This window comes from Scatophagus argus, chromosome 16, assembly GCF_020382885.2.
Source record: "Scatophagus argus isolate fScaArg1 chromosome 16, fScaArg1.pri, whole genome shotgun sequence".
Classification (NCBI taxonomy): domain Eukaryota; kingdom Metazoa; phylum Chordata; class Actinopteri; family Scatophagidae; genus Scatophagus; species Scatophagus argus.
In genome coordinates, this window is record NC_058508.1 from 6,109,924 (window position 1) to 6,123,921 (window position 13,998).

Below are 13,998 nucleotides of genomic sequence, written 5' to 3' on the forward strand. Positions count from 1 at the left end.
GGTTTTAAAGTTGCATTAAAGCAAAGGAATATGATTTCCTAAACTTACCAGACTGGTCTAGCTGTTCTAATATTTGCCTTTACCTACTTAATCATTATATTCCCATTACTGATGATTATTTATCAGAACTTACTGTGTTTGTATTTTGTGAAAGCCCAAATAGTCATTCTTATAATATCACTGCAATATCGAGGTATTTGGCCAATGAATATTGTGATATTTTGTCCTTTTTCCCCAACCCTTGTCTCATGTCCTCCAGACCCTTTGCAGTACGTGTTAAAATACTTACAGTCTCTATAAAGACTTGATACAGTATGACAAAATGAATGCACAGAAATCAGCATAAAGCAAAATGATTTTCCTGTTTGCTAAACAGTTATTCACAGGAACAGAGCATACAGTATGTTATCCTACATGTTCAGGCTACTTAACTTTCTGTTAGAACTCTTTCCCCATCTTATCTGCAATAAGAGAGTAAATAGACTTATTTAGGTTGGGCACTGCCTTATGCAGGGGTGGCATGAAGTATGTGCACACACACACACACACATCAAAATAGCATTCATTTACCATTTTTAAATGTATACTTTAACCAGTATTACAGTGTCTTTCATTTCTGTGTTTAATTGTTTTTCTTTTTTACATTCATTTAGTTAATGGTTTTATTCAAAGCGTTTCAAAGTGCATTTATTTTAAAAAACTGAACAGAGAAAAAGTCCTATCAATCACAATGTATCAGAATGGCCCCAAACAAATATAATCAGCACTGAGATACTCTGACTTAAATTTGTAGCAGGGCTTAGTCTACTCCTGGAACCTAAGTTTCCCATGATGCAACAAATGGGTCTTTCATTAAGTCTCCTTGCTTGTGTTGTGTGGTTTTCTGCCACATGGGTGCACTGTCTCATTTCACATTTCACATTATTACTGCCTGAAGCTTTCTGCTGACCCCCTGACACACAACTGTCCTCAGGACTTCAAGTCCCTGAAAGCTCTGGTCTTTTGTGCCATCTGGTTTGTTTTTATTTAATTGACAGTTTAACTGGGAATATGCAACACAGACACAGAATTCTAACTGACATAATAGGGTCCTGATGTCTTACCTGGGCTTGTTGCCTCATCCTGAAGTGCATTTCTGTGTCCAAATCTCATTTAAAAACCTCCAATATTTCAGTACTGTGCTTTAATGTTGCATATTGTTAAATTAATTGGTGTTTAATTTCCACACAATAAACCTGGGCTCGGGTAATATTCCAGCACAGAAAAACTGTGCACAGTGGACACATATCAGCAGGGGTTTAACGGGTAGTAACTTCGTTCCCCCCGGCAAATAATTCAAGACTTACAAATAGTGTTCATGTCCATGTCACACATTAATAATAACTTTCCTTGATAACAAACAACAAAGTTAGTTGTCAGTTGCTTGCTGTGAAACGACAGACTGTTTACTGTCTGAAATGATACTCTCAGAGACGTTGGGGATGCACGTTTGTTGTGTTTGATTAAGGCTGAGATGCATGACTCAGACACAGTGACTCACAGGCCAGTAAACAACAAAGAATATACTTTTTACTCTCACTGCTGATGCACAACCCACTCACAACTTACGCCAGCAGAGACTGCACAGTTCTGCCCATTAAAAAAGAATCACATGTGGCTTACTGTGTGGGTGATCACAGAGCAGATAAAAATGCAGGTTGTTTCTAATCACCCCAAAATCCTTTGGATCAAGAAAAGATGTATTAGTCCAAGGCTTTTCTTTCATCTAACATTAGAGGTCTCTTGCAGGAACACGGTCATGATTATTGTCATTATGTACCCAATGCTTATTATACTAATTATAAATATTACCTTTAAGCTTATAATGATGATTATCAGATTTATGTATTTCTGCTTTCATACTGTTAATACTAATTTTAATAGCATCTGTATTCATACATTTTGTTATTAAACAGTATGAACCTCTGCCCTATGTAATGCATTTAAATAAACAACTCAGCAATAAATACATCTATTACATCTGACATTTTTTGCCTTGACGCTTCAGTGTCGACGGGAATGTATTTGACTCAAAAGTGTTCACTGTCCTCCAGTGGTCAAAGTGAGGAACTGCAACAAACAATTAACGCAGAATATCAGTGAAATCTGTATTATCGATATGTACAAATCGTTACTAGAGTGATTATTACAACCAACAAAAGAAAATAGCTGCATTAACAAAAAGGTAGTTCTGATGTAGAAGTCAGCGTAACCTGCTAGAAATGGTAATACAAGCATTAAGCGACAAATATGATGGCATATGGACACTTCATATGTGTTCAGAAGTAACCAAACTGACCACAAACTGATGTGATCATATTTATTGTTGCCTTCTGGCCACAAAGAGACAGACACTGCACGTTTAGCACAGATGTTTCTGTCATTATTATTGTTTTAAGGGCAGATTATTTCCAACATAAGGAACTGGAAATGCTGGTGTGGTGTTCACCTAATGGGCTGTAATGCCTCAGACATGGCATCATCATTGCCTGTTTGATTAACGTCATCTGGAAACATAAACTCATTCTGTGCAACTCAGAAGCAATTTGTCAAATCTGATTTCTTCTGCAGAAATTAAACCAGAGTCCTCTGCTGTGAGAAAACAGGAGGCACACGCTGGATATCTGACTTTAATACCACTCATATGTGTTTTCGGTTTGGGCTTATTCATAGCAAGTTTCAGGGATGAGCCTGTCGGGACTCAATCATCAATTTTTCAATTTCTCACTGTCACACCCGAGCAGCTTCTCGAATTATCCCAAATATCCAGACAAACACCCACTCGGGCCATGCCAGAGACAGTAGTATAAGTGTTTCAGTATCAGGCACCACAGCACAGAGGTATCTCTCCTAAGAGTAACACATGACCTGCTCTGTGCGTCAGATGTAACTTTTTTAGACTAAACACATTTCTTGCTTGATGTACTGGGCCAGCATTTCTGGATCCACCCTTGAATGGCTCCTATATTTACCTAAACATACATATATATATATATATAAACTGATTTAGCCTGGGATTTTAAAATACTTTCAGAAGAAGTTAGAGTCAAAACTGTAAAGAAGAAAGAAAGAAAGAAAGAAGAGCAAAAAGTCTCTAATTGGCAAAGCATGGTATTACCTTTCCAGGGACTGTTAGATGTCTCAGCCAACGCTGCATACAAGAACAAGCTGCTTTTTCACCAGCCTCCAATTAGGGTGGGCTGGCAGTAACTTGTCTATATTCACAGTATGTAGCCCACTGATTAGTCTTCTCAGCCTGCAAATTAAATACAGTTGCGAGCGTTGCTTGCCTTTACACAGGTCTGTTAAACTGAAACCAGCTGTGACGGCCGTTATCAGCTGCCAGGAGAGCAGAAGGTTGAAACAGACCACATTACTGCAGGAAGAGAGGCTTGGGGAAAAAGAATTACAGACACGTGTGCAATATTGAAAGTGAAATTATCTTTTCCAAAAGATAACAGTGAATACTAAAGAAAGGAAAAACCACGCATACCAATCAAGCTGTTTGGCTTCACGTGCCCAAAGGATGTGTTTTTCAGACTAAAGGCTCAATCAGGAGACATTTATAAAGAACCAATTAAAGACAGTGGACTTGCTATTGGAGGAAATGCATCCGCTGTATGACTCATCTGTGACTGCAGTGTGTATTATTATTGTGTGTGTGTGTGTGTGTGAGGTGAAAATGGGCAGCTGAGGTAAGTCTTGTGCAAGTGAAACCATCTGGTTTTCTCCTCATTACAGTGAACAATAATAACTCCAACCATCACCACACACACACACACACACACACACGCACACACACGACCATCTTATCCCGTTGTCATGGCAGTTTTGTGGCAGGATGCTCAACATTTTATCCTGGTCACTTCGCTTGTTTCTGAATATTGGAAATGTCATTCAAAATTAAGGAGAAGAGTCTTCAGAAACCATGGGATATGTTTCCAAAGAAAACATTTGATCTATAGAGCTTTTATCGTCCCTTATTTGAACCTTAATTGTATTGCACAAAGGTGCAGACTACATTTCAGTAAATACAGTACATACCTCTGAAGGACATCTCAGCTAGTGAAATCTAGAGCAGGTATGAAAGGTGAGAATTGCTGTGTAGGTGGGTTTATATTAACCAGCTGGTTTCCCTACTAAGACGGCAAAAACAACAACTGTCACTTACTGTACACATGTGGTATGAAACAGGCCGGACACTTTAGACTTGGCTCCTACACACTCACAGTGACAGTTCGTCAGTACAGCCTGTTCATAGCACTTGGATGTCTCTGCTTTGTGTGTGTACAGAAGTGGGAAGGAGAATGTAGAAACAAGTGTGTACTTGGCATGGCTAAGAAAGAAAGAAAGAAAGACTTACAGGGGGAGTTCAACCCAAAACTAAAAGTTCAGATTTTTCCTCTTAGCTGTAGGCCTGTTTATCCATCCAGACTGTTCTGGTGTGAGTTACAGAGTTTTGGGGATATCAGCTGTCTGTCTACTGGAACTCACTGACACTTTGCTTGTGGTGGTCAAAGTGTCAAAAAGATACCTTTAAAAAACCTGACAGAAATGTGCCTCGGCTGCTTTCATGTAGAAACTGTCCCTGCAAATATTTCTTACGCTTTTTTAAAAAATGTGTTAAAATGACAAATTAACATTACAAATATTTGATGATTCTTGTGTAGAATTTAAATGATTATTTCATACAAAATTGTGAGGACAGCTTTGTTAGAAAGTTAATATAAGCACCTATTGATTCTAACAGGTTGTGATGACCTCCTGTAGGTATCGAAGGATTAAGACAAAAATGTTAAGCACCCTGAAAAAGAAGAGCATTAAAAGTCTTTATTATAGCAGCACTGAAAGAAGTAAAATGCTACAGTCATAGTTAAACAAAATGATAGTAGATTATAGATACATTTATTTTTTTGACCCCACACACTTTAAATCTTTTCTTTGATAAAACACTGGCTGTTAGGCTTTTTAGCTGATGACTAACTACTTGTGGTTCAGACAAATACTTTGGTTTAAGTTATGCACTGCTAAGCAATCAAATGTAGAATATTTATATCTAACGACCAACCAAAAGAACAAATTATTCATCATACATTACCGCAGTATCCTGTAACTCTCCTCCACTGTAAGCTACCATTAACTGGACCATTTTAGAGACCAAATGATTATTTAAAGAAAAAACTGATCAATCAATAGAGTCTGTCTGCAGTCCTAGTAATGTCACTGTAATACTGTTCTGCTACAGCATGACAGCAGGCGGTATGGTAATGATATCTAATTACACTAATTGGACAGAAACCATTAGTATATCTATAGGCCACTCAGCTTCCCGATCATGTTACACACACACAGGCAGGTGGAGTCCTCTGTTTTCACACCGTTACATGATGGAGCATGTGAAGCCACAGCAGTCTTTCAGTAGAGTAAGTCCAGTTTTAGTGATAAACGGTGCCGACGTTTGCTGGGATTTGCACGCCACCTTTTGATCTCGCAAGGCACCTGATTGACAAGGAGATGACAGCACGCTGTTATTCACCACAGCTTGCTCAACCTCATCCTCTACATCTTCACTTATTAGTTACATTCTTATACATGCTGTGAGTGGAGAGACATGGCAAGAAAGATAACTACAACCCAAGATTTCTTGCTAATTGGAAGCTTGGAAAACCTCATGGTTATAGACTCACCTTTTGCAGCCAGTGTCTTGGGAAATTTGGACTGTAAGAAGGCTGCCATGTCTCTGTCCTCCTCTCTCTCCCTGTGGGGGGGGGGATTTATTTGTGTTTTATTTGTTAAGTATGTTGTTCTCAGATTTTGCACATCTCGTTAAATGTCACTGGACTGCATTTGAGAGAAAAAGGCTACAGCACTGACAATCCACAGGAGAGGAGGGGATTTTAATCTACTGTACATGCTGTGAACTGACTGCTGCATCAACACACAAGCCTCTCAACAATCCGTTTTCACATACAGGTTGAATAATGAAAAGTGGTGGCTTCTAAAACCCCTCTAATCTTTCCGAGACCAATCAAAATGTCACTCAAAGATATTCTCCCACATCAGCAACTGACAGCTAATTTAACACTACAAAAAACAAACAAACAAAAAAAAAAAACAATTTGAGTGATGGTGGACTTTGGTGGACAGATTCAGTACTCAGAACACAAAGAGATAAGGCCGGTGGTGGTTTGGTTCTCTTCAGTTAAATCACCATTTAGAATTTAGCACATTGCCCTTGTGAGACATGCTTGCTTGCTGAAACCCACTGTCTTGCAAACAGACAAAAATGTGGTGTCTGCTGTGCCTGTGTGTGATAAGAACAGCAAGTCCTTTTCAGTCACATGATTTAATAATCTTACCTCAACCTTTCAAACTCCACGTCATCCACGAGGAAGTCTCTGGTTTCCACCAGCTTGTTGATCTGCTGCAGCAGCTCCTCTTCTCTGTCCCTGTCCTCTTTGGACTTGTCCTTGTCTGTTTAACAGTCACATAAAATACAGCCATTGCCTTGTTTTAGAATAACAAACCATTATATTTTAGGGCTGTAAAACAGTCACTGCTATAATTGGAGTGGGTATTTAATATAAACTAAAAATAAATTAGCTTAAACAGTGCCACAGGAGCTTGGGACCTAGAAATTGTCTGTGATTACAGTATATGGTAGCCAGAAATTTCATACAACGCTGATTAATTGCCCACAGAATTGAAGAAGAAGCCATACAGCTGTGAGGCTGCAGTTAGACACAGCTAAATGCTAACCTCACATGCTAACATGCTCAGAGTATCAGTGCCAAGATGCTTACGTTTAGCAAGTTTTGTGTTTATCAGCATCATCCTCTTAATTTAGCATATTAGCATTTATTGTTGGTAGAATGTAATAGGCTCTGTGCGGCAGTCCTGAAGGCTGACCACTGGGCTAAGACAGAGACTAAACCTGTTTGCTAACTTGTGTTTAGGTGAACTCAGGCACCAGACAAGCAGGTAAGTCTTTGATGAACACCACATTGTGGCTGGCTGCTCATCATGAGCTAGCATCTGATGCAAACTTGAAGTAACTATATGCCAGCCAACCTTCAGTTTATTTTTGTTAGTCTTAGCTGTTTTCTTTGACACACACACACAGAAACTTTATTTAAGCGAGTTGCTGCAGCCTAAACAAAAATAATGAGAGAATTTCCAGTCATTCTCATAACAGCATCCTAATATTTGCTAATTAGCACAAATCGTGGTTGGAGGCTGACAGGGTGGGCGCAATGATGGCGGCATTATGAAAAGTCAGGAAAGTTACCACAATTTATTAATCCTGGACTGGACATGATTGAGTGTACCAAATTTTTAGACTAAAATGATGGATCAAAAGACAACATTACCCTTGAGCCATGTTGCTAACGTGGCTAACAGTGAAGGGCGGTTTATAGTGGTGTACTAGAGGCTGTTGAACACCTCTGTACTGTACTTCAGCTTCTTATCGTTTTAGTTGCCACAGCAACTTTCTTTCATATTAGAGCTGTCATCTAAAGTTAATGAACAGAGGAATGTGAGTGTCAATCTGAATATTTTTTAACACTGAAGAGATATTATACAATCAAAATAAGTGGAATAGAGGAACGTCTAAAGAGGCACAGTCTGTATGTGAATGTGTTTCAGATGCCTGTCATGAGCTCATCTGATGTGAAAGTTTTCTTTTAAAGTCATACTTTTTAATGACAAACAACTGCTGCATTCCCAGTATTCATCACAATGGTAATTGCCAGTCAGAAAAAGCACTACAAAACACACTTCACTACAGTTGGTTTCACTACGTCTTTTCAATGATTATTCATCAAACAAAAGACATATGCAGCCCATCCTAATCAAACATCTGCAGGTCAAATAAAACACACAGTGTCACACAGTAAGACAGCGGCTGCTTTTTAATTTACCTGGAATTGAGACAAGTTTCTGCAGCTCCGTCTTCAGTCTTGTGATTTCTTTGCAGAGCTGGATGTCATCCATCCTGAGACGAAAGCAAACTATACATAGGCATTTTGCAGGAAATCAGCTGAATCTAGTAAAAAAAAAATAAAATGGTTAAGCGGGAACAAACCGGCTTAATTCAGTCTTTTCTTTTTCTCTTTAAGAAGCTTTAAAATTGAATTGAATTCATTTTATTTCAGGTCAACAAAGCCATTTCCTTCTGAACTATGAACAAACATCAGTGTGAAATTGTGGGAACTTATCAAACAGAATAACACTGGACTTGGATTTTGGGCTCAAATGACAGCAAGGACAGTGAGTTTATTGGCTGATATAACACCACCATGCTGCCCTCTGTGGATGAATCACACCTGACAATATCTGTTCTTATTTCACCGTCTGGCTCTGATATGGATTTCAAAACACCGAGTCAAAGTCACACAAAGAGACAAAGTCACACAAGTCTTTGTGTGTGTCTGCGTGACTGTGTGCTGCTACTACAGTGATGACAAAAGAAAATGACTGTAATAGAAAAGAGTACTCTAGCTGCTGGTTTAATAAAATAGGTTTCACTTCAGTGTACTTCAGCTGTATATATTTCAGGATGACTCATAAGCTGCCACTCAAGGGTGTTTATTCAAAATGCACGAGAGCAGTCTTGTTTATATGAATTTAGTGAGTTAACTTAAGTTTGGGAGCAGACCAGTGCCTCAACCACACCTCTAATCACCTGCCAGATCTGGTCAACCATTGTGCTTTGTTTGTCTCGGATTTCTTGAACTCCTCATTCCTTTCTATCAGATCCACTACTTACCTCTCCCACGTCTCATTCTAGCTACCGTCTCAGGCCCATATTCAGCTCAGGTGAACACACACCTCAGACGGAATCCCCACTACTACACCTTCACCTGATCTTTGTGCATCCTGTCAGACAGTTGACATGCTTCCTCCACCTTCACCCCACCCTACATCAACTGCACTGTCCTCACCATCAAATACCCTCCCTAATTTCGATTAAACCTCTAAATTACATATTGGCGTGGCCTGGTCCTTGCTAGTGAAGCTGCAGTCAGCCTAAACAGTGGTGAGTAAGATGTCAGCAATAAAACAGGACTAAGAGCCATGCTAGCGGCTCTGTGAGGCTGTACTTTGGCACAGCAATGCTTTGAGCAAAAGGCTAATGTCAGCATGATAACACTCGAAATGACAACATGCTGATGTTTACCTCATAGCTGCTGAGACGTTTTCAGTACGGACCAAAGTGGTGGACTGACTGATGCACTGAGATCGCCATCCCCAATAGCCATGCTATTAGTGAGGCTAAAGACATTTATATTCTAAAACAGTGGAACACGTAAATGTGAATCCAAATATTAACTAGCAAATGATAACAGGAATGGTTTGACATTTTCGGAAATACACTTGTTGTACACTTTCATGCGGAGAATTACATGATAAGACTGATAACACAGGACGTTACAGTGAGCAGCTGGTTAGGGCAACCTAGCACAAAGACTGTAAGCAAGGAAATACCTAGCCTGGCTCTGTTCAAAGCTGTTCATCATCATGAAACACTTATCAGACTGGTAATTTTATAAACTTGCACAGTAAAACAAAACCCTGGGCAAAAGTCCCTGTGTTTATCTGATTCATCATATGGCCACACACATGCTGTGCTGCTGGCTGTTCTTATTCCCCTGCTCCCCCACCTCCATCCTCACGTGTCAAAATAATAAGGTCTCAAAAGAAAAAGAGTGAAATAATTAAAAGCAAACATGAAAGAGAAAGGAGAAAAGGGCATTTTTTTTTAGATCTGAAAAAAAGATGGACGTGTGTGTGTGTGTGACTGCTTAAATAGTGCTGCTGTTTACTTAACACATTTTTTGGCATCATGCACATGGCTGCTTCTACTGTTGGTGGCTGACAGTGATGGTGCATCATCTCTTATTCCCCAGAGACTGTTATCTTGTATCTTGGTGCATTCATGTGCTTGTACAACAAAGCTTTACCATATGTGTGGCTGCAGTCAACCAAACAGTGGAAAATCACATGATAGAAGAGAAGCAAGTATTATTCTCTTAGGTCTTCTGTTGTAATGCCATCTCTGTGTGTCAGTATTCAATGTAACCCAAATACAGGTGATTACCGTGATAGCTGTCTTTGAGATAAGACTTATTGTGTTATTAACATAAGAAGTCATAGTGTAAAAGCAAATCTTACATATATCTCAGCTCTGATTCTCTCCGCACGAGGATGTCTCTCAGTCGCTCAATTTTGCACAGCTCTCCTTCAATGTCCTCGATTGTGACTGAGGAGTCAGCCATCGAAATAACATCCTCTACTGAAAGACAGACAAAACCAAAAACACCATTATTTGGCTCTGTTAATAACATTTTGTTTACAGATGCACTTTTGCCACCATCAAACAAATGACAAAAGCAACAATCCACAAAAAATAGGACCAAATTGTGACAGTAAAACATGATGGGTAGTAGACCCTAAGTTGACGATTTCAGGTGGAACTGAGGCTGGCAATTCCCCCTAGACTGGCTGAACTTACCGATGTGCTTAGAGGAAGTGAGCCATCTCTAACAACATTAGTAACAGCTGCGATGTCGCTGCAGTGACAAGTGAAGTGTTGGCTGTAAAAAAGGTCTGCTGTTTCTCAATACCATCAGCAACATCCAGAGGTGAACTGCTGTGACTGATCCTCCAGAGAAGAAGAGTGGTACTGATCTTATTATCTCTTCCTCTCGTCGCAAAAAGGCAAAAGCTCCCAAAAAGTCTTTGAACTGCTTTCACTAGATAGTCTGCTATTTGTCACATAATTAAAATTCCTTCACACAATAATTTGGCGGTTTAGAATAATTCTGAGCAATGTAATGGGGTAAAGTCTTAAAACACAATGAAACTCGATTTGGGTGTCTGTGAATTTTACTGAGTTGCCTTCAATTGAATCTTAAGTGGAGTAGTTTATTGTCTTCATTATGTCCAATAAACCACCCGTTTTAGTTACGAAGGCTATCAAGCACACGAAACACCTAAAGCAAAACAAAACTCTGAATTAAAAAAACAACGGTCCTCGTTCACCCCTACCATTAAATCTGCTGTGGATCAAATTCACTATCCTTCTCTGATCTGATCAGGGCTCTGTCGATACCCCAACCCCCGAGGTTCTTCTCTGAGCATCACTGAATAGCTGCAGTGCCCCCTCACCCCCCACCCCTGTGTAGCCTCCGACTCCTCGCAGGGAGCGATGAGTCATCCAGCTGAGTTGGATTGGCTTTTAATTACCTGACCTTGTGTGAAAAGACATTACAGTCACACACACTGAATCACTGGGGATATCACAGCTGCACAAATACCCAAACTCCCCAACTCAATCCATGTATCTGGTGATTCCACAGCTCTGTTCATCTGCATATTTATGACCACATGATTACATACACACACACACACACACAAGTTGTCAGCAGGTGATTTGGTTGGTTTTAGCCTTGAAATAGTCTGAATGTTTCTTTTGTTTGCATAATTTGTGTCACTTAAAATGATGCTTGTTATACTGCAGGTTTTGAGTCGATATACATACATTGTTTACTGTTCCTTTCGCTTCTCAGAGCCTGTTTATCATGTCAATGAAATACAGTGGTAGTTAAAATTTACATCCTTAAAGTACTATTTAAGTCAGCCATGTGCTGGGTGTGGTATATAATAGAAAACAATAGAAGAAAATTGTGTGTCTGTGTGCTCTTTTAATAAAACAGCACACATATGGTATTACAGCAGGAGAAAAAAAATGCTGATCTCACAATCAAATGAAAGATGTGAAAGGAGTTAATCTTTTCCCTTAAAAAATGCATTAACTACCACAACCATACTTAACAATTTATTGAAGCTGTAGCTGAAACAATTACTGATTAACCAATTAGTTAACAACGTTGACAGAATATTTATCTGTAACTACTACTGTTAAACACGCCACAGGTGCTCTTGTTGAGGAAAAAGGTGCTTGACTCTACGTGACAGTAAACCGAACAGCTGTATATTTGGACTATTTGGACACAACAAGAAATTTCATGACGTCCCCTTAGGTTGAGAGCAAACTCTGACATCACGTTTTTCATCCCCCCCCCTACTATTTTACGGATGAGCAGTTGCTGCTCCTAACTAATTGGAATAAATTAAAAGGTCAAATTGAACACTCTGTGTTACTTAATAAATAATTATCAACAAATTAAATTTCAGGAAACTTCTTGGAAACTTTGAAAATTACAGCCACAGTTCCCCTTTTTTCTACTTTACTCATTGCTACTTTAAATTTAGCTATTTTAGGGCAAGAAATAAATACGCAGATATAATAATAATTATAATAATTACGCAGGAGCCATCAATAGAGCTGTATTTTTGGCAATGTAGAAGAAGGCTGTAAGAGAACAATATTCCGACGACTGATACACGTAGGAAACACTAAGTGGTATTCTATAAAAGTAGGCAGAATAAAAATGCTACAATCACTTACAGATGTAAGACCAACACGACTGCCTACGGACCTGCTGCCAGATGACCTGAAAACCTGCAGGGACTTGAAAGGGACTGAAAGTTGGTGCAGTGTGACACATCCCCTTCTTTCGCTGATTACCCCACATAACATCATTAGCTTATATATACAAGCATGCATCAGAGTTAAAAACAAAGCGTGCGGACGCTTCTCAAAACTCACTTGACTTGTCCGCCTCTCCGTCCACATGCGGCTTTTCCAAAGAGGCGAGCTGCTTGGAGGATTTTCTCTCTTTTTCCATAGCCTTCAAAAACACTCTTACTTTCAGATACTGCGCGAAAGAAATGTTGGTGCACTTTGAAAATGATTATTGAAGGTATCGACCAAGTCCATGCAGCCGTGGCGTGACGTGTGAAGGACTATAAGGAGAGGAGAGCTGGCAGCAGATAAACCGAACTGAGTGGTACAGAGGTGGCTGTCAGCACGGAGCTCAGCTCAGAGGCGCCACCTGCTGACAGAGCCGCGCTATGACACGCTGCGACAGCACGACGATTACTGCTGCGTTCCAGTGCTGTGCATGTTTAAGGCTGAGCTCATCATACTCTATTGGGTAATTTACAGCAGTACATCGCATTGTATAAGGTGTATGTTTGCAATGTGGCTGTCCGGTGAAGACCACGTGTCTCTAGAAAGTCAACGTGCCATGAGCTCAGAAAAACAGCCCTGCTTTCAGCTTTCAAAATTCAAGAGGGTTTCAAAAATAATTTAGTTTAAGAAGTAAGGGAATTTTATCAACCCATAAAGGAGCCGCATATTAGGGAAATACTCAAGTGAAGTACATCCACTTGCAATCTGTACTTAAGTACAGTACTTTAGGAAATATTCTTCCATTCTACCACTGTATTTGAATCCATGAAGAGAAGCCGATCACTCAAAACACAAAGAAAGCATATAAAAGTGAGCTTGTGAGATGAGCTTTACAAATAATTCCGTGCCTGTAAATCACCCTGTGAAAAACTCATAAATTTCATCAATGTTGATGCTATATAAAGACTTTTTAAGAAGCCTCACCTTTCCTGTACATGCTTTAAAAAAACGACAAAAAAGACAAAAATAAAAGATTTCAGTCACAGACATCTGCCTCTCTAATGGTCGCAGGGCCTCTAACCATGACAGCAGCGCTCTCCACGGGGGAATCGAGCCGTCTTTCATCATGAATCTTCCATCCCGCCTGATTGAGTTCAGCTGTTAGCGACATGCTGTGAATGACTTGATTTCATGCAGTCAGGCCCTCGAGGGTCCCACCAGATGTTCAGAGAGTTCAGCGTGCTTCTGTCTGCATGTAGGAGCTGCAGGTAGCGCTGCCCCACACCCGGGGGACACCTACATTTATTCATTCATTTATTCCTCAGCTGTGTGCATGTGTGTGCATGGATACAGGCAGGCCATTAACACGACTACCCCATGCCCAGAGGGGTGTGAATAAACAAATAAACAACACAGAG

At 39.8% G+C, this 13,998-nt stretch overlaps 1 protein-coding gene across 10 annotated transcripts; it reads right to left on the reverse strand.

Moving 5' to 3' along the window:
* Positions 1-4,838: 4,838 nt before the first annotated feature.
* Positions 4,839-13,713, reverse strand: zgc:171844 (uncharacterized protein LOC100151763 homolog). 10 transcript variants are annotated; one of them, XM_046415066.1, is made up of 8 exons: positions 13,565-13,713; positions 12,716-12,824; positions 10,556-10,705; positions 10,216-10,336; positions 7,962-8,035; positions 6,399-6,513; positions 5,727-5,797; positions 4,839-5,538 (listed from the first exon to the last, which is right to left on the reverse strand). In XM_046415066.1, exons 4-8 carry the CDS (start codon positions 10,317-10,319, stop codon positions 5,420-5,422), a joined length of 483 nt encoding a protein of 160 aa, XP_046271022.1. In that variant the 5' UTR covers positions 10,320-10,336; positions 10,556-10,705; positions 12,716-12,824; positions 13,565-13,713; the 3' UTR covers positions 4,839-5,419. The 10 variants fall into 10 exon arrangements, with proteins under 10 accessions (XP_046271022.1, XP_046271013.1, XP_046271015.1 ...); XM_046415057.1 differs by lacking the exon at positions 10,556-10,705 and adding an exon at positions 12,515-12,577; XM_046415059.1 differs by lacking the exon at positions 10,556-10,705 and having other exon boundaries at positions 10,216-10,333.
* Between the last annotated feature and the right edge of the window lie 285 nt (positions 13,714-13,998).